General features: G+C 39.8%; 1 protein-coding gene across 1 annotated transcript in view; it reads left to right on the top strand.

The window, feature by feature from the left end:
- Positions 1-27,103, top strand: part of LOC103355081 (collagen alpha-1(XIX) chain) — a 105,376-nt gene that overhangs the window by 53,504 nt on the left and 24,769 nt on the right. The window contains exons 18-34 of the mRNA XM_008278740.1: positions 1,222-1,257; positions 5,383-5,436; positions 5,511-5,555; positions 8,870-8,902; positions 12,280-12,318; positions 12,453-12,497; positions 14,765-14,800; positions 15,367-15,411; positions 16,247-16,300; positions 16,785-16,838; positions 18,649-18,729; positions 20,954-20,995; positions 24,664-24,741; positions 25,128-25,163; positions 25,347-25,400; positions 25,648-25,701; positions 26,442-26,483. Of these exons, the coding sequence (XP_008276962.1) occupies positions 1,222-1,257; positions 5,383-5,436; positions 5,511-5,555; positions 8,870-8,902; positions 12,280-12,318; positions 12,453-12,497; positions 14,765-14,800; positions 15,367-15,411; positions 16,247-16,300; positions 16,785-16,838; positions 18,649-18,729; positions 20,954-20,995; positions 24,664-24,741; positions 25,128-25,163; positions 25,347-25,400; positions 25,648-25,701; positions 26,442-26,483 (828 nt within the window). The remainder of the gene's footprint in view (positions 1-1,221; positions 1,258-5,382; positions 5,437-5,510; positions 5,556-8,869; positions 8,903-12,279; positions 12,319-12,452; positions 12,498-14,764; positions 14,801-15,366; positions 15,412-16,246; positions 16,301-16,784; positions 16,839-18,648; positions 18,730-20,953; positions 20,996-24,663; positions 24,742-25,127; positions 25,164-25,346; positions 25,401-25,647; positions 25,702-26,441; positions 26,484-27,103) is intronic.

Below are 27,103 nucleotides of genomic sequence, written 5' to 3'. Positions count from 1 at the left end.
TAGGACACAAACTCGTAGGAGAGAAGAAAGACAGGATGGAGAAGGTGTGACATTTCTAAATGGCAATGTCCTGATGATACCCTTCGCATGTGCCAGATTTGCTTCCATCCCCTGGTATTGGCATTTATGAGTCACCTGTTTTGCTGAGGTAGATCTCAGGGGCAAAATCATCTATTCAAAACACACTCCAGGGCATCACTCTCTCTTGTCCATTGGCAGCAGGACGGTGCATGCAGTCGAGGGGGCAGCAGTTATTTTTCAAAGTCAAATTAGCATTTCACAACAACAGGGGAGTCTGTGAAAGGCACATAACAAAGACACACTCAAAGATTATCTGCAAACTACTGGAGTCTGGTCATGTCTTTTTGACAGCTAACATTAGTGCAAAGGTTTGAAAATATCATACAGCTGCAGCAAACAGGGATATTTTCAAGTAAACTTGTCATTTTAACCACCTGATCCCTAAAAGCTACCAGTTGCTTTGAAAGACTTTAAAAGATGAAAAATTATACACTTTATTAGAGCCAGAAACTGTAAAAAATGGAAAGTCATTGAAGAACTCATTTGTCATGTGCAGTTCTTTTGGGAAAATGATGCAAATCTAAGCTTAAAATTGTGATGTTTCATCAAAATCACTTTATCTAATAGTTCTCATTTGCAAATTTACCAGCAATAAACCATTTCTACTCAACAGATTCCGTACAAGCAGAAAACAAATCTGCATTCCTGGGCACAATTGATAATTAAAGATGACAAAAGTTCAGAGAGGTTTGAGGTTGAACTGCAGGCAGTATTGGCACAGATGAATAATCTAAGTAGTAAAACATTTGTAGTATGTAGAGCCACCATTGTTTTTCCAGTATTAGCAGCACTAGTTGGCACATTTCAGTTTTTTGTTTTTTGTTTTTTTTTTCAGTAGTGGTTGTTTTTTGGGTTTTTATGATTTATGACAATATAGCTGTGTCATACTGTACACATTTTTGAGTTCTCTCCACTTCTAGCCATGGTTATGCTGTTACCACTGAGGTGGAAAACTTTATATCACAGTAAGAAATGATGAGCCCAGAGTGAATTAAAAAATGTCCAAAAAAGTGCTTGTGGTTTAGAGAGTTAAATAAGAGTGACGGGAGGGTTACGATGGTTACGCAATGATGATATATATATAACATGTTTACGGTTCACAAGAGTATTTATATTATTGTCTTTCTGTCTTTTTTGCAGGGTGCCTTAGGAACCTCCGAAGGAGCAAGTGTCAAGGTATCACCTAAAACGTTATTTGTCACAAAACAAAGTACTGGCGTGTGGCATTTAAAGTAAATCTGAGCTGTCTCACAGTTTGATAAACTCACCCTTTCATGCACTTCCAGCAAATTGTCAAGATGACTGAGCAGTGTTTGTTGTAGCAGCCCTCCAAATAGGTGGAGGGGGGGACTTTAATCATTTGCGAAGCGTCGTCTGTATAAAGACGTACCAAACTAGTTGTCCCAAGAAGCAGGCAAGTCAGACACGTGTGTGACCAGAAGCAAAATCCGCTCTGTCCTTGACTGACATGTTTTTGTATTTATAGTCAGGAGCAGATAGCCCTCGTCGCAAATGGCACCTTTCAGTCAATTGTAGCCTATCTACTGTGCAAGTTAAATAGCTGTTCCCACCCTGCACCTCCTGCAGCGCGGCACAGCGTGACTCAGTGCTCGCACTCCAAACAGACAGATGGCCATTACATACAGTGCTTTTGCAAAAAGGGTCTGCAATCATTTTCATGAAGCCCAGGGGTGTTGTAGCTCACCAGAGGCACATGAGATATGCAGTGTAAAAAAAAAAAACACACTCAGACATGGGCCTCTACCAGGCCTCCCACTGTCTCTGCTGCAACGTGCTTCTTTCACAAACCCACCCACCCACCAAAAAGGGTCTGCAATCATTTTCATGAAGCCCAGGGGTGTTGTAGCTCACCAGAGGCACATGAGATATAAAAAAAAAAAAAAAAAAACACACTCAGACAACCTTGAGTTCAATTATAGTTTAAAAGAGAAACTTGCAATGGACTGTCTGGGAAATATCTATTCTGTGCAACAAGGTGTGTGTGTGTGTGTGTGTGTGTGTGCGTGTGTGTGCGTGTGTGTGTAATGTGCATGATGTGTGTAAGATTTATGAAGCTGATATCAGAAGCAGATTGCATCCACCGCTGCAATATNCCACCCACCAAGCCTCCAGTGGCCTACTTGTGATCATGTTGAGAGTGAAAGCTATTGTGCAGTGGACAACCCCTTGACCGCAGCTGTTCATTTGATGTATAGGTGCGTCGTTTGCTGTGGTGTCAGCTCGGGCCACAGAATTCCTCCTGCTCCCTGTGCCCAGAGGAGGGAGAAGTGTCAGCCGGCCAACCTTGAAAGAGAAAGTTGTCTATAAGAGGACACACTTATTATACCTCGAAACAAATGGGATTGCAGTAGGTACACTATAGGTGGAGGCACAATGGACAGCGGTTTTGTTTAGATGACAAATGACATTGTGTTTTTCCACGCGTAGTAAAATGACACACAGAGGTTACCTCGATGAAGTTTTCATGAGTTTCCTCTAATTGGCTGCTGAGTTGCAGCTTTACTGTCATCTTGGAATCGGTGTTATATCATTAAACGAAGCCGTAAAACTGCAGACTTCATGTGGCAGAAATGAAAACATCTCCAAGCCTGTGAGCTTAGGAGGAAGTGACTGAAGGGTTTCAACACACCGAAGGAAAGGACGCGTAAAGCTATTTCCATGTAATAGTACCAAATAATTACTGTGTAATAGTCTCTCTTCAAGTTTACAAGAGTCCATAAAAGTTGACCTGCTGACTCACTAACATAAAACATTCAAATGAATTCTAATGAAGGACGGAGTTACACCTACTGATGACGAGGCCTTCAGGAGGCTAAAGCTACCCATTTGAGACTGAATTAAATGTAACATTATGATTAAAGAACATGATAAACACACTCGTTAGAAGACCTTCAGCGCATGTAGCTGCTAGTCGAGACATTGTTCCTGTGCTCCTTTTCGTGCATTAAATGTGCATGCCAGCCTTGCCCCTGCCATAAATCAGTCATGCCCCCACATTACGGATACATCTTCACTTCATCATTATAAATTCATGCTTCCTGTGGACGACAAGAAAACTTGTGTCCCCGAGAACCACTTCACATTTAAACATGCCATAATGTAACAAGTATGGCCATGCATTTACAGGAATTTACACCAGCCGGCATGATAAGTGCGAGAAGAGAAACTATCACACCTTCCGAGAGGAACGGAAAGTACCAGTTTTCATGAGCAGTAATTATTGAACAGCATCAGGGATTTCGTCGTACTTCTCAGTGCCATCCTTGTGCATTTTTTAGCTCGGACAAAATAGACGCAAGTTAGACTAAACTGCAGCTTGTGTAACATCTGCGCGAGCCGAGCCCCCCTCTCGTTCACCCAGCCGAGTGTGAATGTTTTAAAGTAAAAAAGAAAGAAGGTCTTCAGTGCATGATGTGCCGGGAAGACGGTGTTCTCATGAATTACATATCCATAACTGTGTCACCCACTGACAGTCGCAAATGGGCTCTGACAGAGCACTGCAGATATTGATGGAGCGAGAGATGCAGACAGTCTTAATTGCAGTTTGATGACTCGAGGTGGCTCAAAGTCAACATATCATCCGCAGATCTCCACAGGTGGAGCCGTGCCCTGCTCTATACACTCTGGGGCTTTCCCATTGTGTAAATATAGGGATAATCAACATAAATACTGGCCGTGCTACAGTTAATCTCATTTGAAAGGTTTATTAACTTGTTACATAGTCCTCTGCCAATAAATTGACTTTGAATGATCTCCCATGCAGATCTAACAAAGATAAGGACGGAAATATATTTCTTTTCCAAGAATCTATGCCAACGCGCATTTTAGGAACCTTTTCACGACAAGTGTTATCCAAGACTTTCAATCAGCTGTGCAGAAACTTGCATGGAATCTCAGTCGTCCCTGTGTGAAAACTACCCCTGAACAATGGATAATCGTTTTCTGTGTACAGTATAATTTGAACAGTTGCATCAAACCGCTACCGGCCTTCTTTTTTTTCTCAGGCTTGTGATTGATAGCATGACAGCAATTATAATAGTTGATTTTCGTCTCAGATCATGATGGTAAAATCATGAGTTTCCGTGTGGCTGATAAAGCTGCAGAGAATTCAATTAGCACTCAAAGTCAGTTTTGCCACTAGTCTCTCCTCCCCGCCTAAAATATTAATAAGACAATCCATCTGTTCATACGTGGCAGCAGTCTACTGACTTAATAACAGCTCCTAATTTGGATGAGGAAACAGTGACTATATCTCATTAAATGAATGGTATTGCAGAGGCTGTCATTAGCGAGTCGAGGGAACTGGGGGGAGGGGCCCCGAAAGCTGAATGGCAGTTATTGTGCGTTAGAGTCCAGGCGTCGCTAAGGAGTGTGCAAATATGCTGCAACCTTTCTCAGATGTCGCTCAGTTGTCTCAGATTGCTAAACAGATGCTCCATAATGTCTGAGCGCAGAGTGTCTGAAGCGATCCCCATAAATCTTCGCACATGTCATACGAAACAACAATAATCTTTGATGAACAGCCTGGTTTTTTGTGTGTGTGTGTGTTGCTGTTTGGAGAAGAAAGTAAAGCATCACAGGTGAGATTCATTAGATACGACAGGGGACCTAAAAACAATGCATTTCTCTAAGTCCGGGTGGTTAAATATCTGCCACACGCCTGCCACGTGGCTGAAATAATAACTGAGATTCCATGTAGCTGTTGCCCGAGACCTTGTGTGATGTCAGAAACAGGAGCGTGAAAGGTCACAAGAGGGTGGGAAATGTATGCGGTATTATTTGCGAGAAAGCGAGTTCTCTTGTGTGCGAGTGTATGTGTGTGTGTGTGTGATGACAAATTATTCATTCATTGTCTGTCCTGACGAAAGTACATTTGTCTTACAGTTATGTTTACTTAGAGCATTCTCCACATAACTGGCAGGGAGAAATCCTGTTAAAACACTCTCAGGACAGCTCAGCAGCAGTCATGAAGTGCCATCTGTTGGCAGACGAGGGAATGATTTGAATAAGGAAACACGGATAACTGCTGCAATGCAACAGAGTTTAAAGTTTTTCATTTCTACCACCACACATTTGCAAATCCACGAGTTTCACTGTCATCCCCCCCCCTTTCCGTAATTACAAACTAGTTTGATTCTGACATGATACGCTGCTGTATGTTTTTCCGATTACTTATTCATGCGAGCTGTCCTTGCCTAAGTTTCACTCTCAGAGCTTTCTGTCTTCTCGCCCTGCCTTTGCCGTCAGTCACTGTCAATGATCTGCTCTGTTCGCATACAGGGGGAGAAGGGTGAGTCTGGAGTCCCGGGGGAGAAAGGAGAGCGAGGAGATCCTGTATGTATTTTCCAGCAGTGACATTTACAGTGCCGCTGTGTTACAGAGTCATTAACCAAGGCCTCCTCCCACAGGGTCAGCCAGGTGCCGAGGGGACCGGCGGGATGAAAGGACAAAAAGTAAGTCACATCAATGTCAAGTGTCATACATGATGATTCCCTGTGTTTGTGCTCACACTTCTGTGTGTGTGTGTGTGTAGGTGTGTGTGTGTCTGTGTGTGTGTGTGGAGGGGAGGGGAGGGTAGTTCAAGCAATTTAATTGATATGATATACCAGATTTCAGAGGTTAAACCTTTTGAGTTAGTGATCTTCCTCAAGCTGTTTATCCTCCAAGGCTCTGTGAAATCACGTAGCACTGAGTAATGAGTCTGCAGGTGATTATTTCTTGCTTTTCACAGTTGACATTGTTTCTATCCTCTGCGCCTGTAAGCATGATTCAGCTCATTTTCTCACCGTCGACAGCTCGTGCATGTGCGAGTGCGTGCGTATGTTTTTGTGCTTGTACATGCGTGATACTTTGTCTAAGGGATACTTCGCAGAGGTAAAAAAAAAAAAAAGAACCTCCTGCAGTATAGGCAAAGAGCTAAGACTCTTTAATTACCTCAATATGTCTCTTTATCTGTCACTTAGCAGAATGCTGTATCTAAAAAAGCAATTTCAGTGAAATCTTTAGGAAAATTGCTCCATGCGTCAGGTAAGAAGTAATATTGTTTACTGCAGGCGGCGGCATTTACAAAGCACAGGTTTTTTTCCAGTAACTCCTGACTTCTAAGCTGTGGGAAGCCTAACTCATAAGGAATAAGCAATTGGCTTCTGATTCCTTGTAGGTATTTGCTATTTTGCATGAATTGCTATTGCATACATCCAGTGCTCTTGTGCTCTTGTACTTTGAACCTAATTCATATGATAAATAGGCAGATGAACTGGGTTCAGTCCTTTCACAATCTGATGGAAATACAACATAATTTAATAAGTTTAAATGGAAGTGACTCATTCTTCTTCAACCTTTTCTTTTTAAAATCAAGGAGGGCCATTGAGAGCGAGCTCTCTTTAATAAGGATGACCTGAATGCAATGCACATAAAACAAGGATCCATAATTCAGCATTTTTTACAGTTCGTCAGTGGTCAAAGATTGAAAAATGTTCTCCAAAGGGATGCATGAGAAACTTGATTCAATCAGTTTCTTATGAAGGCCGATTGATTACAAATGTTCCCAAAACAGCGATGCTAGCAGGACTGTCAGGCAGCACAGTATTTTATTGAACTAATATTGAACTAATTAACATATTGCACTGTAGCAATGCATGCAAGCAGAACACTGTTGAAAAATAATATTAAATGAAAAAAAAAAACTCTAGTTTTACAGAATTTTTCCACCAAATTTTTGAAATGCATAAAGATATCATTAAAATTGAAAAAAAGACAAATAATAGAATGTTTATATCTAATGTAAAACATCATTGAATGCCTGTAATTGTACATTTCCATGTGTTTTGTATAGAAAAAAAAGGAATTCACCTAAAAAGTAGTGAAAAATGTAGAACATGTAAAATACCGTTATAAAATTAGCATATATTACAGATACTCCCTTTATATTGCAATTATTATTTTGTTTGTAGTAATTTAAAAACATAGACTTGTTGGTTAAATAAGCAAATGTGTCCATTATTTTCCAAATTATTTTTACATTACCCTTTCTTGTAGTTTTAAAAAAAAAAAAAATCAGAATCAGAGTCAGAATCAGAATCAGCTTTAATGGCCAAGTACGTACACAACATACAAGGAATTTGGTTTCGGCTGTTGGTGTCGCCCTAGGAGTGACAAAGAATAATCGAAATAGGAAAATAAAGGAATAAAATAAAATAACTACAGAAAGAAAAGAAAAAAAATAAAATACAATAAATAATAATAATAACAATAATAAATAAAACAAGATAATAAGACAAATATAACATTTGAGCAGAAAATACATATGTACATTGTGCAAAATAGCAGTGCAAATAACAATTTTGGCTGAGAATGGCTCAGCTGTTCAGCAGAGATAATAATAGATCCTTAGGGAGACATAAATGTGGGCATCAAATTTCATTCACCCATAATGTTGAGTCACTTCACTCAAAACATAAATGTCAACCTCATGCAGGTGGTAAAGGGAAAGTTAAAGGATAAACAGTTGTCAGCATGAATCCTCAGACGTAGTGTAGCTGGCTGTCATTACACAATTTTGTGCCAGCTGAAGTGGAAATTTTACCTGTTTATGACATGAAAAACACAGGGTATTTCCCACCATGAATGTCTCTATTAATCTGCATGTCAGGCCACCCAAGATTTTCCAAAAACATTTTGGTAAAAGTCTAAACTGTCGGCTTCACTGGCGTAATAGCCATCGATGAGACTGTAAGATTCATCCTCTGGGTACCGTGATTGTCTGTAGCATTGTAAACAACATAAAGTGAAAACTTTGTCCTGCTGGTGGTGCAGGAGGAAAAGTCAGAGGACCACCAAAGTCTCTGGATCCATCATGAGCAGTGTGAAAATGTGCTTCATATTTTATGATCCAATCCAAAAGTCGGAGAGATTCATCATTTGGGAACCATGTGTGCCTGTACACAATCTCATGGCCATCCATCAGTGAAATCCCTGTGTGGACCAAAGTGATGGACTTATGGACATTTCCATCCCTAGAGCCATGCTATAGATGAGTTGTGGGACTTATTTACCTACAGCACCTATATATTTCTAGGTTTGGATACTCTCTAAAAATAGCTTAAATGTATTTTTGATCCAGATCTAGACGGAGATTAAAAACTTAGAAACCTTCCCTGTTATTGTAGTAGTGAATTCAGAGAATTGTTCAGAGTTGGTAAGGCTGGTCATGCATTCTCTGAGTGCTTTTGAGTTGTTTATAGTCCTCTATATAATCTGTGATGTTTTCTTGTTTTATTGAAAGCACAAAAGCTATAGCTTCTAAATTATGAATAGAAAAATGGAGGCTCCTGTCATGCAATAGCTCACATACTGGAGCTCCCAGTAAACCCATTACAAAGGGCCATGCATGCTGGGAGTATATATAGTACAACATTCTACACGCTTCACATGAAATGCAGCATTGCACTCTGCTCTTTAAGAAGAATTATTCGGTGTTTTTATTTTTATTTCCGCATCACTTGAGTTAAACAGTATTTTCTGTGAGATCTGGCCGTGTTATTGCATTCTTTATTGTTGCTCCAAAACTTATTGATGTAGCTGTTCGAGGTCACCTGTGGCAACCCGCTTTCAGAAGTGGTTTCTCAAGTGGAGTTTTATGTTGTATGTTTTTTGGGGGTTTTTTTGTCTTCTATTTTTGTATCCCTTTTGTCACTGCCTGTTAGTCTCTCTGTCTAACAGTTGCTTATAGGTAGTGACTGATATTATGTTTCTGTTGTGTTTTCAGGGGGATGTTGGCCCTCCCGGTCCTCCTGGTCCTGTAAGTACACAACAGGGATGAAACCCTCTGTTCCAGAATATTGTTTATTGTCAATTAGTAAGATGTTAGATTAGATGATGTCATATTTGCACCCTTTTCTTTGCGACAAACCCAAGAAAATGTCGTTTTTGTGCGTCATTAAGCAGTTCGTATCCTACTATTTGTGGACCAGGGAGGAGAAACCAACAACAGAGCAGTGTTTGCCTTTGCTGTCACACCTCCAACATTGAGCATGTCACTATGTAACCAATTTCCGTACTTTGACAGGCCTGCAGATTTACTCTAGCTGTATATATATGTTTTTTTTTTCTATATGAACAGAGGTTCTGTGTTGATAAAGGCCATCAAACATGGGCAGTGTGTTTAAAGGCAGGGCATGTTAAGAGCCTCCTAGTTTTCTCAGGTAATGAAATCCCTGATTCTTTGCTACAGGCTCTCAATGAATGACTTTTTTTTTTTTTTTAGCAATCTACATATTCACAAAACAACTTACTGCAACTTCTTGTGTATTTAGCCATCGCCCTCTGATGTTGTAATCTTTCATTTGGAACAAAAAAAAAAAATGATCACGTCAATTAATGGGGGTCACGCAGCACATGACCTTTGTATAATGTTCATAATTGTAAATTATAAATAAATGGTTTTTGGTGGATGACACTAATGCCAAATGTGGTTAAGCAGCAGATAAAGACGGAGAAACCCTGACGTCATGCTGGATGTCTAATATGTGCTGAAGGTGACACAGAGTGGGTGGTGCCGGGGTGATAAAACTCATCGCTTCGACGTTTTAAAGTCAAAAATACACTGTGAAAAATCACTTGAAGATCTGTAAGGCGGTCGTAGTGACTCCAAAGACAACTATGTGTACCTTCTCTGGGAAAAAAACAGAAATTAAAGTATAGAAAGTGTCAAATGAAAACATGGCGTTGGCGCCTTTGTGCCTCAAAGCGAGGGCTTTGACATTTAGATGACTCTGTCCTAATGGGTTTTGTTCTAAAGATCTGCTGCCTATTGAACCTCTGAAGGCTTTCGACACAAGCTTGGAAACAAAGTTTGACGGCTTTCATTCTTCTTCTCATTTTCATCGCTTGTTAGCAAGTAATTCATATGGAAATTAGACAACTTAATTATAGAGCGAACAAATATCTCTCACTCTCAACTGGTTTCACTGGTTTCTGTCGAACCAACAAAAAGTCTAGTCATTTAATAAGAATAGATATCAATGTAGGCGGTTTTAATGGCTGCTCAAAACACTAAGGTCTTGCATTGCAATTATATTTGAGTTGTTGTTTTTTGTTGGGTCCCCCCCCTGAAATTTCATTTCTGCTTGGGGAGGAAGATAACAAAATTTTTCTATCAAAACTGAAATACTCAGTTGTGTTCATTGTTGTGTAGTGAGGTGTGGACCACCCGGAGTATAGGCGATGTATACTATAGCACACGGTGGAGGGGAAAACATTAGTCATTTGATAAATGAGGCTGTTTGAATATTTAGTACCAGTCTCTGTCTGTGCTCTCTGCTTTCCCATTGCAGATAATTTTGGCAGTTAAGCATTGATTTCCCTTACACAGCAGAAGCCAGGGTTCAGATCATTACCCTCCCTTCATAAACCTTCTTGTGCCTGTGTTTATTAGTGACAGGGAGGAGCAGTGAGCTTACAGGCATGCACCGCCATCACTTCTCCCAAAGCCCTTAAAGTGGCAAAACAGTCTTTTTAGCTCTCAGACTGCCCTGTTTTTAGTGCGCCTTCGCTTTACAATGGGTTTTTATAATCTATTAAATTGAATCTGTTATGCCACGTTATGTTGAGAAAATGGTAATGCGCAGTATTTCATAGCTCTCGAGAAAAATTCGGGCAGAAATTTCATCAGGCAGATACTCGTGGCATTGTTCCGTATCCGAGGAAAGAAGAAGAAAAAAAAAACTGACAGCAGTCGTTTTGTTGAGTAGCTGCACGCTGAAGGTTGACTGATTATGCAGACACGCTGCTGGGACAGGAGGGGATTCAGCACCTTACTTAAACTTGATTTGACCATTGTTGCTGAAGGAAGAGAGAGAACTTCATGTCTACTTTATACATATGCCTTAATTACACAGTAAGGCTCTAAAAGGACTCATGGGCACACATTCATCAGGGAACAGGACACCTGAACAGGCGGACCAAAAAAAAAACCTGAAAATCCTTTGAATGAGAAACAATCAAGAGAAGTAACTAATGGCAATTATGTCAATAGGAGACACATCTGTACAAAATCTAAGTGCCATGGGGGCAGAAAATATATAGAAATGGCTTTCAGTTGCTGAGATTGCTTCTGTTTTCTTTTGCATCTCATTTCATCTGATTCTGCAAGACTGAACTGCATACATGGGTGAAATGCAGAATTAACACAACACAAAGGGGCCTGAGGACATTCAGATGTAATGAGTTCTCCTGATGATTGTAGATAGATGCACTGGGCCTTAAAAACATCGGTCCTACTCTCAAAACTTTTGTCCAGTTTACTCCCACATTTTATTGTTCATCTCATATCCAGATTGCATCTCGATGTGCCTGTGCAACCTGTTATTAATATATGTCACCGGTGTCAGCTCTGAAATGCGATTGTGAGCAATCCAACTGCAACAATCGCTCGTATCATTGGCGACTGCACCGTTCCACCTCTTCCCCCGGTGCGTGCGTGCTTTGTAAGATAATTGAGGCCATTCTGTATTTTTGGGAACAACAGTTTTATTTTTTAAAATGTTAGAAAAAGCCTTTAAACAGCAGGAAAGCTGGATGCAAGTTTCTGCATTTGCATACATTCTTGTGTAAAATGAGGTCAGTAGCGTAGTATCCTGTTATTACCAGCTCGACTTCAGCGTGTCCTTGGTTTTTATTTGATCGAGCGCTAACAAACTGACTTCTGATTCATTGCGATGCATGTTGGTGTCGGGTTTAAATTAGGTCTTTGTTGCAATGTGTGATTTGATGCGTAACTTGTACAAAGAATGACTTGAGGAGCAAGTGGCTCCATAGAAACACTTTAAATATAATAATTTGGGTGCATCAAGTAGTATTGACCTCCTCTCTTTTCCATTTCATTTAATTTTGTTGCAGAAGGCTCACCTGCTCTGTCGCTCTTTATTGAAGATATAAAGGAGAAAATGAAAATGTTCCATCTAAATACAAATTTAATCTTTTCTTATCAAGCCAAGGTTGAGATTTGTAGGAAGAGAGTCAGGTTGAGCACATACATTAGTGAACCAAGAAGAAGTTGTGGCTCCCATATTGTCTTTACAAACATCTTTTTTTTTTTTTAAATGTCTTTAGTCACAGTAATTGCCAGATCAGTCGAGACTATCATAGAGAACACTGTGTCTCTTTCATTATTTCTAGGTGATGACAGCTCATGGATTAAGACAGCTCTCTGGAACTGTAAGCGGCCATTAAAATCACAAAATGTGAAATGTTTATGTACGATGCCTTACTGTATTTTTTATTTTTTTTTCTTGTACAAAAAGTACACCGCAGTCAGTTTTTGAAGTGTTTTGTTCTGTCTTTTGTTTAAGGATGAAACAAAGGAAAGAAGCCAGAAGGGGGAAAAGGGAGATGAGGTGAGTTCATCTCATCATTCTTTCTCACTGAAGATTATTTAACCATACAAAAGTCAGTATTAATTTTCAAACGCCGCATCCGACACCACAGCGTGAAAAATTCGCCCCGTTTCTTGCGTAACGTCAACAAAAGCAGCATTGACATTTGATTTTGGAAAGAACAATTGAACATCACCTGCTGTTCAAACGGCGAGTCTGATTTCATCCTTGTGCTTTGTAGAGAAGCACAAGGTGAGGCACAGAATAAATTGGCATACAATTATTGTTTGGGCCCCAGAGCAGCAGATGCATCTACGTCAGGCGAGCAGATGACAAAGGCCACTGATGCAGCTATTGACCAAACATCAAAAGACAGTCCACTAAATGGAAAAAGAAGAAAAAAAAGCAAAAAGCAAATTACAAGCAGAGACATAGTCCAGATCATAAGTATTTGGAGAGTGACACATTTTTTTTTGCTCTTTGGGCTTTGAATATAAGCACATTCATTCTGAAATACGCTATATGAAAGTGCCAAGTCCCTGCTCTGATTGATGTGGGCATGTGTCAGCCCAGAAAGAACTATGAGATATAGTCCTTTTAACACATAGAATAGAATAGAAAAATACTTTATTTATCCCAGGCCTGGGAAATTACTGAACACATAATACTCAATCTGAAAAGGTTCAAAAGTAATTGGACACTCAGCTGCTAAATGTTACACGGGCCGGCGTGCACGTATCAACGTTTGTTCACGCACAAAAGATCTCACATATGGCTCGGAGTTAATCGAGAGTCAAGAGCCGCCATTGAGATTGAGGCAGAGTTATCTGTCAATACGAGGAGTGAAGATGTGACCACGCAAGTGAAGGAGATAATAATGAGCCTCAATAAAAAAGCAAAAATCTATCAAAGAGATATCAAAGGTAGTTTGCTTGCCAAAATCAATAGTTGGGTGCATTCTGAAAACAAAAGAAAAAAAAAAAATAGGAGGTTCACACAGGAAAAACAAGAAAATGGCAAATAAACGGATAGACTGAGAAGCAGAAGTCTTGTTGATGACTTGATAATAAATGCTACGGTGCAGAAAAACACCCTCAAGAGTGCACAGCAAGTTAAGAGTGTTTACCAGGATGTAGGAGTTCATCTTTCCTTGTTGGCGATCAAGAGAAGAGTTCACGACCGCGACCTCAGAGAGCAACTCAGAGGTGAAAACAACCAGTCAGAATCAGAAACTGAGATGTCCAGGTTACAGCCCACACAAGGAAAAAAAACATATGGAAAGAAAACCGTTTGAGGACAAAGTTCAATGTACTGATGAAACAAAAATTTATTTTTAATTAAAGTGATTGAAAGAGGAAGATGTGGAGGGACAAAAAAGGCTCGTGACCCATAGAATCGCATCATATTTTAAAATCTTGTGCTTGTGAAGCAACACAGTGAATGCAGAGATATACAGAAAGGACTAAGATTCAACCAAATGCAGAAAACCTTCCTGAATGACGTTTCGTTTTTCAGCAGGACAACAATTTTAAACATACAGTCAAAGCAAATAAGAGCTTTCCGGGGTGAAGAGGTGGAAAATCTGACTGTCATTTACCCTCGTCTCAGTCTGATTGAAGAAACATTCCACTTGCTGAAGCTCAAACTGTAGACAGAGACAGCATTGCATAAGTAAACAAAATATTAAATATGAAGATAATGTTGTTTGACTTCATGTGTATCTCCCCAGCGACTTTTAAAGCCCTAAACTTTGTGTTGAAAGCGCTATGTCTCCCGCATATGTCTTTTTTTTATATTTACGGAAACATGCTCAAATTGAAGCTGAGCCCCAATCTGTTGTTTTATTTCAAATTGAATGTACCGAAAGAAAGAAAAAGAAAACAAAAAAATATGTGTCTAAAATCTCTGTAAAATCTGCAAATGGGGGAAGATTTACTGCATTATGGTTGGCATCAAACATCCCATTCACGGCAATGATAAGTGTAAATGGTATGAAGGAAAAAGCAAAAAAGATTATATCTCAGAGGTGTTTTTTTTTTTTTTTTAAGTAGTTACTGTTTTGATTATATCCACATTTTCAGAGAAGAGGAACAAACTTGGCAAAGGAAATACTCTGTGTTCTTAACCTTCACATAATATGAAAGCTAACTTCTTGAAGGTCCTTGAGGAAATAGTTTAAACCTTACCACTGTCAGCAAGAGGAATGGCTTACTTGATTTTTTTTATTACTTATTTTTTGACGCGCATCTAGAAAACTAATGCTTTCCTATTTCCTCGACTTTCTGCAGGGTGAGAAAGGGGTTCAAGGACCGCAAGGCCTCAAGGTGACTCATTGAAGACTTTGCAGTTGCACTAAAAAAATTTTTTTGCATAAATATCCACTGCCAACGCAATAAGGCTTCAAAGTCCTTTGACCAGCGCTCTGCATGCCTGTGAACAGCAGTCACAGCAGGATGTGGCTGTGTGGAGTTTACAGATTGTTGATCAAAGTCTTTTTTTTTTTTTTCGTAGAAAAGATTCTTTCTTTGACATAGTACATCCTGAGCTAGACAGTGGCCCTGCAAAGTGCCATGTTTTCTAGCTGTCATCTGAGGACCTAAAATTTCTAGTGACACACTCGCGAGTAATTCATCCCCAGCTGCTGCTGAAGTGAACCTTCATTCCTTTTCTGTTGTTTATGCCTCTCCACACCTTTGGAAACCTTCTTTGAGTGCATGAAAGTTCTCCTGTATATTGAATTCAGAAAGACATCAAACAAATACTATACCCTTTCTTTCAGTAGCATATAACAGAAGACAAATCTCAAAGATGTTGTGTTTTTTTTTCCCCCTTTTCTATTTCCTTGCCTCTCTTTTCCTTCCTTATTCATCCTTTTTTGGTGATGTAACAGGGAAACATGGGGCCGCCAGGACTAAAGGGAGATCAAGGCCCAGAGGTGAGACTTTGTGTTTGTCTCATGTCTGCTGTGCACCTTATTGTAGGTCAAATGAAAATGAGGCCTCAAAATCTGTTGAATATACGATGAAACCAGAGCAGGACTGTGTGCACGTATGAGAAAGAGGACCAAAATAATAATAACACTAAACTAAAACAAAACCCACAATTTCATTTTTTCCTCTGTTGCTTTTGTGAAGCGTCTTATAATTAAAATGATATTTGTTAGTGGAATATGGAGATGAATGCAAACAAATAATTACATATTCCCCCCTCTTTAGAAGGGAATGCTTAGTGTACATGTGTTCTGTAAATGTATTCCTTTGAAGAATGTTCATGAGAATATCATAAACTGTTGGTGATTATGCAGATGCATGTTTTATCCCAGTCATGCGAGCGAGTAGGTAAAGATAGCAGCCAGGATACAGAATCTTTTCCCACTTCTCATTCGACATAGGTTCAGTTTCCATGGTAATATGTGGATCATTTCAATTATCCGCACATGTAAAGACAATAATCAGTCGAAAAGAGGAATGCATATAAACAGCTCATCTAGAATAACGGCACAGCGGTGATGTAAGTGATCTAACGTGCTGCTGCTGCTCAGTCATGATGACAGTGTCTGCATACAGTAATTGCCGTGCAACTGACCATGGTTTATTAAAAAGGCAGCAGGGGCATCACTTACACAACAGTGCTGTTTGAAATGCTCTGGAAAAGTCTGTGTCCGCGGCATAGCTGGCCGGGGTATAACACTCAAAGCCCAGACATTTTCTGTCACCAAACAAAGAGAGAAAATAGCACAAAGTATTGGTTTTTCCTTTGTGTTTTGCCAGGGGAAGGAAGGACGGCCTGGACCCACTGGACTACCAGGGCTCCCAGGCGAGCCAGTAAGTACACTGGCACTAGACACCAGCACTTCATGTCAAGCCTCCCTTTCTCCCGTTGCCTTATCTGTCACCTTGCCACATCCTCCACTCTCTTAGCTCAGGCTGCCAAAAATGAAAGAGAGAGATAAACAGATAAACCTCAACAGGCAGAGACAGAGAGGAAGTATAGGGAGAAAAGTCCAGAATTTTTACACAGACGATCAGTAATCAAATTTAAGAATTAATTAGTGGAAAGAGGCAAATCTAAGCGCTTTATGCCAGGAACGGAGGCAGAGGCCCAATCTGTTCTCCACACCTGCTTCGGTAATGAGCATCTGTCTTTATTCAAAAGCAGGGAGGGAAAAGAGGCATTTCATAAATCCTGGCTAAGGGAAATTATGTTGGAACACAGCAGCCCGCTGAAGCAGTGAGGAGGAGGAGATAAATGTGTGTGAGGAGATGAAGGCCTGGTGATAGATGTGTCTCTTTTCACCACTATTTACAGGGCTCGCCAGGGGAGCCAGGGGTGCCTGGGAGAGATGGCCTGAAAGGAGAAAAGGTAGGTAAACTTCAAATCAAGTTCTTACCTCAAAGAAAAATACGAAGCTATGATGTTTTATCACAGGTTGAACATGCTAGACAACTTGTGAAGACACCTTTCGGATGACTCGCCCTGCGTGCCTTTCGCAATCATACCGCAAACTTTTGTGTTCTTGCCTTTGATGCCTCCGACAACGCTGTTATTTGTACACAAATTTTCTTCTTTGCAGTAGGGCTCCAAACGCTGTGCTGAAAGTGGCAAATTAGCAAAGTCTGCAGCTGACATGCATATTTGATGGGGTTTGTTACTCCTCAAAATAAATGAAGCTGTACTCAAATCTCCCCACCCAGCGGAATCACTCTGTTATACTCTAGAGCAGAGAAATAAACTGAAAGTGCCTAAGCCCCCTATACTCATTGACATAAAGTGCTTAAGCCTCCGATATTCATTTTATAATCCTCCTTTATTTGCTGTACTGATGTTAGCTCTGATCCAAAAAAGCAGTTCTGGATGTGAATTCATGTTTTACTCAGTGAAAAAATAGTAAAAAGTAAACAAACTAAATAGGGGCTGGGGCTAGGAGACTTTTAGGTTAGCAAGTAGATGTCAACTGATATCTTTTTTTTTTTTGTTTTTGGTTCCGATTCTTATTATTCATGGTGGGGTTTGTAGTTTTTTCATCTTTGTAATTTTGGCGTAAGTCTTGGTGTGTTGGTTTAGAATAGCACAAACTCCAACGCAAAACTTTGTTGTTATACATTTATTTATTCCTGATATGTTTATTTAATTGTTATTTTTTTTAACATTTATCTTTCAGTGTTTATTGGCTATTACTCTTGACGTGCAACCAATCATATTCTGGACCACACATTGCTTCCATCCACAGACAGAAGCATTGAAGCCAAAGTGGCACATTTTTGGATACATTTTCCAAAACTAAGTTAAAAATAATGCGACAAGCTGTTTGGAAATGTAAATTTTTTGACAGAGTAGTGGGCTTGGGGACCATTTCTAAATTACTTTCAGGCCACTAATTTGGATCTCAACATACCCCACACTTAACATGATATCACTTTTATATATATATATTTCTTTTTTCTATTTATTTTTTTATTTGTTCCTCACATCTATCTATCTATCTTTCTATCTTTCTATCTGTCTATCTATCTATCTATCTATCTATCTATCTATCTATCTATCTATCTATCTATCTATCTATCTGTCTATCTATCTATCTATCTATCTATCTATCTATCTATCTATCTATCTATCTATCTATCTATCTATCTATCTATCTATCTATCTATCCTCTCTGGGGTTTTTGAACCTGCTTTCAACTGTAATCAATTACTCTTTCCAACTCTCCCTCTGTCTCCACCCTTGTTGTATTGCTACTCATGCACACAGCAACTGGTAGCAACTGATTAGGTGATAACTCAGTTATAATATACTTGTTTTATACTTGTTGTGTATACTTGAAGGGTCGCCCAGCACCTTATATTAATAACCTGTGTCTCACTGTCGTATACATCAACTCCAGCTCATGGTTGAGGATAAAAAGAGAAAAATAATGTTTTATTCTTGCCAAATCTGATTTTTGTACACCTTTCTGAGAATCCTGTAATGTATGTTTGTGATCTTCACAATAAAAATATTCTGGAGGAGAAAAAAAAATAATGCTCCAAATATTTTGATCTTTGGAAAAATGCTGGATATGGGATCCATGCGTCTAATACAGCACCTCTTTTGCATTGTTGAGATGACAGAGCCAGTTTGACACTTTTGCCACAGAAAAACTTCTGATGACTGTCTGTCTTTCTGTCTATAGGGAGACTCTGGAGGACTGATTGGGCCACAGGGACCTCAAGGTCCTAAGGGTGAGCCTGGAGAACCTGGAGGTGGATATATGGTAGGTGCCACGTGGAGTTTAGGCAGTCATTTTGTTTAAACTTTGTTCACTAAAGCCCTCAAGTCAAAGGACACAAAAACTGTTAGTGCAGAGCATGAAAACAGCAGAGAATTCAATAGAGTACTATAGGTCACTTGCAACCAGACACAACAACAGCAGCAGACAAGTTGAGGAAACTAGCTCCGCCAGCTGCAGAGATGCCGTGACATTATAGAGATGCGGTGTCATTAGGCAATCCACCATTGGATAACCCCAGTCTGGGTAATCACCTATCCTCCCATTTTGGAGCTTATAGCTGTTGAAGCACTCTCTTTTATGGACATGGCTTTGCATATAGAAATGTTCATTATAAAGTCACCCCAAAAAAAAAAAAAAAAAAGGCAGCGTGTGAAGTTGAATGCTTCAGTCCTGGTCGACAGTGCTCGCTCTCTTCAATCACCGGCAGCGCTCTACGGCTTCAAACAATCATGTTTGTTTGTGTGCGGAAACACTGAACTGAACATTAAGCTTGACAGCAAACCTACTCATCAAGCAAGGGAGGTACTGTGAGCAGAGTAATAAGGGAAAGATTGCGTTCAGGCAGAAGTATTTAAACCTCTTTAACATACTCCAGCACTGTGAAAATTGCAAAAGGATTGGAAACGAGGGCTGTGCGCGTGTCAAGGGGTGATGTTTACAGCATTCTAATGGCCGCCTGTGTTGTCACATAGGTCAAAAAACGAAACAAAGAGAAACGACTTTCATTTAGAGCCGGCGTCATCCAGTCTTTTACAAATGTCAGTCTGCGTGGAGGAACTGCGAGAAAACTCATTCTCAGCGTTTATGGTCTTTGTTGCGTAAGACAAAGATAAGGGGAGGAAAAAAAAAAGGCAATAAACAGAACTCAGTGCAGATTGTCCGACCATCTTTAATGAGTCAGCCTGCTCGAGTAGTTAACGTCACTTTATTGATTTTGCCTTCAAATGAATAATGACCAGTTTGCTCTTTGTTTCTTTCGGTGTTATTATTTGCATAGATTAGCAGTCACCCTCCGCTCTCGTATACTGACGTAGAGGTTTTGTTTCAGTGGAGCGCTGGGCTTGAGACGAGGAACCCAAAAGCATGACTTCAAGGAGTAAAAGGAAAAATACTTGAAAAGGTACAAAACATCAGGAAAGCAAACAAAGCACAAGGGCTGAGGCAAAATCCCAGATATATGCTAGGTTAAAAAAGAACAAAAAAACATGCATAAACTAATCAAGGCAAACACACCACTAGAAAACTAAGGCACAAAGACAATCTGGCAAATGAGTAGTGGCAGGTTGGGAGTGTATATATACTGCAGGAGGATTAGCTGAAAGGAATCAGGTGAGTGGAGAGGAGGGGCAGGTCAGATGACGAAGGTGAGATCTGAAACATCCATCCATCCATTATCTATACACCGCTTAATCCTCAGTAGGGTCACGCTGAGCTGAAGCCTATCCCAGCTGACTCAGGGTGAAGGCAGGGGACACCCTGGACAGGTCACCAGTCTATCACAGGGCTACACTTATAGACAGACAACCAAGCACACTCACATTCACACCTACGGACAATTTAGAATCACCAATTAACTTCAACATGTTTTTGGACCGTGTGGGAGGAAGCCAGGTGAATGAAAATAAACCCATAACCATGACAGCAGTTGCATAACGTCTAACAGAAAAGTGCAGTCGTAGGATCACATTTGTCTCTAAAAGTTCTGCACCTTCTTAACTTCCCCCGTTTTATGTCTGAGCGAACGGGTACATTTCTCCCCTAAAAACTGTAGAATTGCTGCGTTAGTTCGAATCCAACTTCTGCATAGCTAATTTACATTGTGCAATGTAGGACTTGTAACACTAATACATGCTGACCACAGAAATCAATGTCTCATCTGGATGGTACAGTAAATAATGCTTACACTAGCTTCAATTCCAATCAGGATTTTTTTTTTCCTCCTTTGTATGGTATTATCACTGTGCCTCTGTAGACAGAAACTAATAAAAATGTTGTAAATAGTATTGAAGATGAGCTCATAATGCAGCGCCGTGTTCATATTGTTTGCGCTGTGATGTGTAGCTCATACAGATTCGAGGCTCTTGTTTTAATTTCGAGCAGCTTTTTTTTTTTGGTGGGGGACGGCTGCACCTCAGTTCTCAAAGTGAATTGCTGATGAATGTGCAGCGATTCTCTATTCTGATGTCTTCTTCCTGTTGTTTTACAGGGCGATGGGTTGTCTCTAGCTCGAGGGTCTCGCGGGCCGAAGGTAGGAGGCACTGTGGTGGTGGAACTTCACCAACACAACTTTCAGTATTGCCCACTGCTGTATGTTAACCTCTGCAGATAGATCAATGATATTTATGGAGACTATCTGTGTTTTACTTTTTCTGCTGTAACAAAACCTTCCATTTAGGTCAGTGGCTCCAAAATGTTTTTCTTGTTATGACACCGCAGCTCAAGCACCCTATTATCTGCTTCACCTATTAATTCTAAATGTGCTGCTGGTTTGAATTGATTTGTACTGGATGATATTCAACACTAGCAATTACATAAAAGTGGATATTGTTACTCTTCGATAACAATATCACGCAATTGAATTGTCGCTTCAGGTCAACTATGCATTGGTGCTTCCATACTCAGCGGCTGAAGCTTTTAGCAAACTATTCTAACTATTTACTTTTGAATTATGGCCTCAAGAGCTCACTGCACTGCAACATCCACTAACAAAACACAAACAAACTAGGAAACAGCTTCACAAAATTGACAGAACAAAGTGAGAAAACACAACTGACTAGAGTAATCTGCATTTCTCAGATTAAGTCTGTGGAAGTCTCTGGAATCAAGCTGCTAGTTTTAAGTGCACAACCTTAAAAACACAATAAAGAGTAGCAGATCAGATCATCTAAATATCAAAATCAAGATGATCTCCCTACATTACCTCATTGATTCAGTTACATTATTTATGTTGGCATTAAACTGTAAAGATGGATTATGTTCTAGTAGGAGTCTACATCTGAATCTGCAGCACAGCAGTTAGCTTATAAATGCTGAAAAGGTTTCTTTAGAGTCAGATAATGTCTCCGATTGACTTACATTACGAAATAAATAGCTTTAAAAAGTTAGAACATAAAATCAATGTCGTATGGTACAAATACAAATTTGATTTTTGAATGATGTTCATAACACAATCCATGAGGGAGAAGTTAGCAGTAAAGTTCCTGCTGGAATATTAATAATAAAGAGAAGACTCACATGAATATAGAAAACACGTCCAAACACAGAAATGTGCAGCAAATACAGAAAACACAGTTACTAAAACAAGCAGGAAATAACGTCTTATAGGATCTAGTTTCTGTTACTTTTAGCTAGTTTTACTATCTGTTTCTATGTACATGTATTGGGGGAAGAAAAAATTGGACAGTTTTGGCTTTTTCTTGACATATTTGGACATGAAAGCAGTTGAATCTCTGTAAAACAGTGTCTACATATAAAGATGGCATACCTGAACAACACCCCAAATTGGCTTCTTCAATCTTTTATTAAACAGAAATATCAATAAATAAAATCTGAATAGATATTCTGTGGAAAAAAAAAACAACAAAGTACAGCCTTAGCCCTCTGAAGCTAGTGTTGGCCCTCAAGTGGAAATAGCTTCTTGTGTGTTTTACAGACGTGCCCACCAATCCTTGACATGGGCTTACGGAATGTTTTTACCTTTGTATCATGCAAAATTCCTTTAGTAGTGAGATGTCTGAGGGTTTTCTTGCATGTACCGTCTGTTTCAAATCCCCCTTCAACATTGCAATGGAATTCAAATCTTGGCTCTCACTAGCTTATTTCAGATCCCTCCATTTTTCTTTTTGATCCGTTCTTCGTTAGATTTACTAGTATTCTCGGGGTCGTTATCCTGTCAAAAGGTCAGTATCCGGTTCAGCTTTCGGTCTAACATTATCTCGAAGCATTTTTTTGATATGATGCAGTATTCAGGTGAATCAAGACCTGCAAGCAGCAAAGCAGCCCCAAACCACCACGAAGCTTTACAGATAGTCTAAGGTTCTTCTCCTGAGAAGCCGTTTTTCATCTGCACCAAACGTGTCTACTGTAACTGTGGCCAGACAACTTCATCCTTGATCTGTCTGTCTTGAGCACATGATTCCAAAAGGCCTGGCCTACGTGTTCATTGGCAAACTGTAGTTTCACTCTGTGGTTCTTTGTGGAGGAAAGCAAAGGCTTTTTTCCTACCATGCAGGTCAACTCTTGGTGATCTTGTAGACACTTTGAGACCAACACTCGCAAGAGTCAAGTGCAGATCCTGTGACAGAAGTTTCTCTTGGACTGAATTTGCTGAGGTTGTTTGAAATCTACCTCACTTGCGTTCGATTTCCTCACAGCAGATTGATTTACTTCAAAAGAGTTGGAGATCTTTTTAAATCACTTGCCAGACTCGTAGACATCCACTACCTTTTTTTTTCTTTTTCTGAAGGCCTTAGAGAGCTCGCTATATCGTGCCATGATGACACCCCACACACTTCAATAGCAAAGAAAATACCAGAACCTCAATGTCAGAGGTTTAATCCTTTCGACACTATAGCCTGCTTACAACTCCCGTTCAACACTGCAGACCGCGATATCGGTCTGCAGCTTTCACCGACATTTAACGCTGCAGTGCGGTATAGCGGGCTCCGGTATATGGCGACTTTCTGTTTCATTCATTTTGATTGTCTATCAGTGGGAATTCCCATATGTGAACAAGCGATTCAGTCATGAAATAAATTATGCAAATGAAGTAAAATGATGTTGTTTGACCCCAAAAATCACCAGAAAACGTTTGTTTCCGAAATGTTTATAAGCGTTTAAAACGAACTAATTACAAGACTTTAGCTGATGTCTCAGCATATAAGAACTGATAATTAATTGCATGTATCCCTGAAGTTTAACCTTTACCTTTTCACACCTGTATTTCACCTGTATGTATATGACAAGAGTAAACTTCCATATATTTTTAACCGTCCGCTTGTCTACTTTTGATTGATACCAGATATGTAGTGATGTAAAGTCTACTTAAGAATTTATGAGTGATTAATCAAAACCATATCTGATCATGAATTTCAAGCAAGTTACTTCGTGTTGAAGGTGTTTTTCAAGCCAAAGATATTTAGTGTTGAAGTGTATTAGGAATACACATTTACTTAGTGTTGAAAGGGTTAAATCAGACAGGTTCCCCCTGTCAAGGAGGTTCTAATCATTATCACCTAATCTGGAGCTTCTGATTCAAATATTGTGTTTCTGAAGGGCTGATTAATGTAGAGCCGTTCGTACTTTTTCCATGTGACTAATCTGCTCTTTATTTATTTGAATTATGAAAATGACAACAAAATGTCAATTTGTGTGAGTCATTTGCGATTATGTCATCTGTCAGCACTGTTTTAATGAAAGTTAAATGTTTGCTTGTTCAAATATGTTTTAAAAAGAAAAAAACTTTAACATAGTTTCCCCTCCATCTCACGTACTTAGATTTACAAGCAACCGCTGCATTAAAGCGCCAGTGTAGTCGATATCACTGAAAATGCTCCCACACTGGATGTGCTCAATGTAAAGCCGTAGAAGAGGTTTCAAGTTTCTCCCATGGAATCGTGCTCCAGTAATTAATGGTATTGTCATGAAAAAAAAAACACAAAACCTTGTACATTTGAGTTCACTGGGTACCACAGTGCATGTATGACTTCAAATGAAATAGATAATGAACATGTGCATGCCACTGGCCTTCACCATAGTAGTGTTTCTTACCCTTGAAGCTACTAAAGGCAAAAGATAAAGGGAAATGGGTTCCGGCAGAGTTTGAATACTTAATGATCACGCAGAGCAGCAGCTCTTCCTTCTTCTGGATTCACTCTCCCTTGAATCCCCCCCCCCCACCGACTGTGTTTGTGTCAGGGTGAGCGAGGTGTCCCGGGATTGCCAGGAGACCACGGCGAAAAGGGCGAACCCGGAGAGAGTGTCATAGGCACACCAGTAAGTATGATGTCGTATTGATCCCGCATTAATTATTTAGCTCCAACTATGGTACCTTCAGATTCTTGTCTTTGTCTTGGGCGTTGAATGAAGGAGATCCTCTTTGATTTTCACTTTAAGTGTTCATAAAATGCACCCTCTGATGAAAACACTGGTCATCGCTGTGGGGTGCTGCTGTATTGCACGCTACCTTCATCATATATGCTCTCCGGCGCTAGTTTGAAGCTCGCAGATTTGACTGTGAGTGAGGCTGCGTTCATTTTTGAAATAAAGGATTGGTGGAGACAGAGAATCAATAGAGCAAAAGGTGTCTAACACAATCCCTTTATTGGATCCTGGGTGCTAGAGGGCAGATAGTGTTAACAAGATGTGTGATGTGTTCTTAGGGCCCCGTGGGACCCCCGGGGAAGCCAGGAATTGAGGTCTGTGGAAAATTCTTTGAATCCATAGCACACAAACAGCATGTTCAAGTTTATTTTGAAAAGATTTGAAGCTGATTGTTCTTGTGGCCAGCAGTCTGGCAGTTATTTACAGTGCAAATAACACTTAGCTGATTATATAAAGCGCGATTGTTTAAATCTGTCGGGGGATTTTTTTTTTTATAGGGCCTTCGTGGACCCCCGGGTTTTTCTGGCCCTCCTGGAGCTCCGGGAAGAGAGGTAAGTGAGATCAGTCCGTCCTTCCGTTCTTCTTCACTCCTTCACACATCTGCAGATAAAAGATGGCTGGAAGCACCGCAGAATGTCAGCTACGCACTGTGGATGAACAAGTACAATGTATCACAGCTCCTGGACACAAATCCCCACCAACTGGGATGGGTGTGAAAGCAGCAACTTATAGCCTTGCATGTCTGCTTGATATTATAGCTTGGAGGGCTGTTAACTCCTGTCTTTGTCTCAATTAAAGGGCTCCCCTGGTAGACCAGGCCCACCAGGCCCTGCTGGACCTCCAGGTGAACCGGTATGTGAGAAAATCTCATCTGCTTTCTGCAGTTCTGCATCACTGATCAGCGTTGAGAAGCACTGACATCACCTTAAAGTCAAAGTCAATATTCCGAGTGCAGCTCCAGTTTTTGGATAATTACCAGCTTGTCTCACTGTTCACTAACATCACCGTTCAGGAAAAATGTTGCAGTTTAGGACAAATTGGCGGCACCCTGTTGTTAACACATGTTTTCATGTTTTTCTGGTGCCTTTTTGAGTTTGAAATGAGACGCGTTTACTATAGTTCTAATAGCTGTAGTGTGAACACAATGCGAGCGTTGCTGCTGTATTAAAGCCTTGTAAGTGTAGCGTTTTAACCTATTTATATTCATGTGTTGGAAAGATGTATGAGAAGCACTTATAGATTATTTTTTTAAAAGCATATGGGCTTCACTTCAAAATGTTTTTTCTTGGCTCCAGAGAACAACAATATTTTGAAGATGTGAGGATCCTGTCTTCCAGCAACAAAGTTATTAAACTGTTTCCTCAAGCGTTGCAGATAAAAACTGAAACTAAAACACTAAAATATAAATTTGTTGAAAATGTTCAGGGTAAATCACATTCGAGGCATGTAGGACAGTCTTATACGCCTGGTGATGTTTTAAGTAATTTACCAGATGCAGTTGCACCAAGCAAACAACTGCTTAATATTTCAAAAACATGAAAGTTTTTTGCTCTGAAATTAAGACTTTCTCTTCTTTTTTTTTTTCCTGACAGACTGCCCTGCCAATTGTTGGAGACATGGGCGCTTTACTTAAGGTATTTAATCTTCAGAGTAAATGATAATTGCAGCTTTTCACAAAAAATACCATGCAAAAAGGTGATGGGGTTAGTCGTTTTAAATGATCAGTGTTTGTCGATCTGAAGCAGTGCATTTCTATTAATATATGGATGCTATCAGTTTGGAGAGATACTGAAGTAAAAGATCTTGAGTGCCTCCATCAGGATGTCTGGGAGAAGTATTTCCCTAAAATAATAGCAAATCATTTCACAAGAAATGCAGGATTACTTATTCGCCACAGGTACACAGTCTGACAACATGTTTAATAAAGCTTTCAGTAAAGAAAATGGAATATAGAAATATCACACTCTTGCAATACAAATACAGTGGATAACATGTCGATACAGAGATAACTGTCTCCGAGGATCAACGCTGCTGCAGATATGCAAACATACTGTATGCCGTGTCAAGGGCGTCATTGCTATGTGATGGTTTGCTTCCCCCTATATGAGGAGTCACACAGAATTGTACATTAGTTTCTGTGACACACACACACAGTGTAAAACAAGGCGTTTAGTGTAGAATGTAAATTGCTGTCAGTTTGTTAATTGATCACCACTTGAAGATGTTGCATGCTGATCACAAAAAGATTTGTTGT

The sequence above is a fragment of the Stegastes partitus genome, unplaced genomic scaffold, assembly GCF_000690725.1.
Source record: "Stegastes partitus isolate 25-593 unplaced genomic scaffold, Stegastes_partitus-1.0.2 Scaffold131, whole genome shotgun sequence".
Lineage (NCBI taxonomy): Eukaryota > Metazoa > Chordata > Actinopteri > Pomacentridae > Stegastes > Stegastes partitus.
Note: the sequence above shows the minus strand (reverse complement) of the source record. Positions and strands in the feature narration are given on the sequence as shown.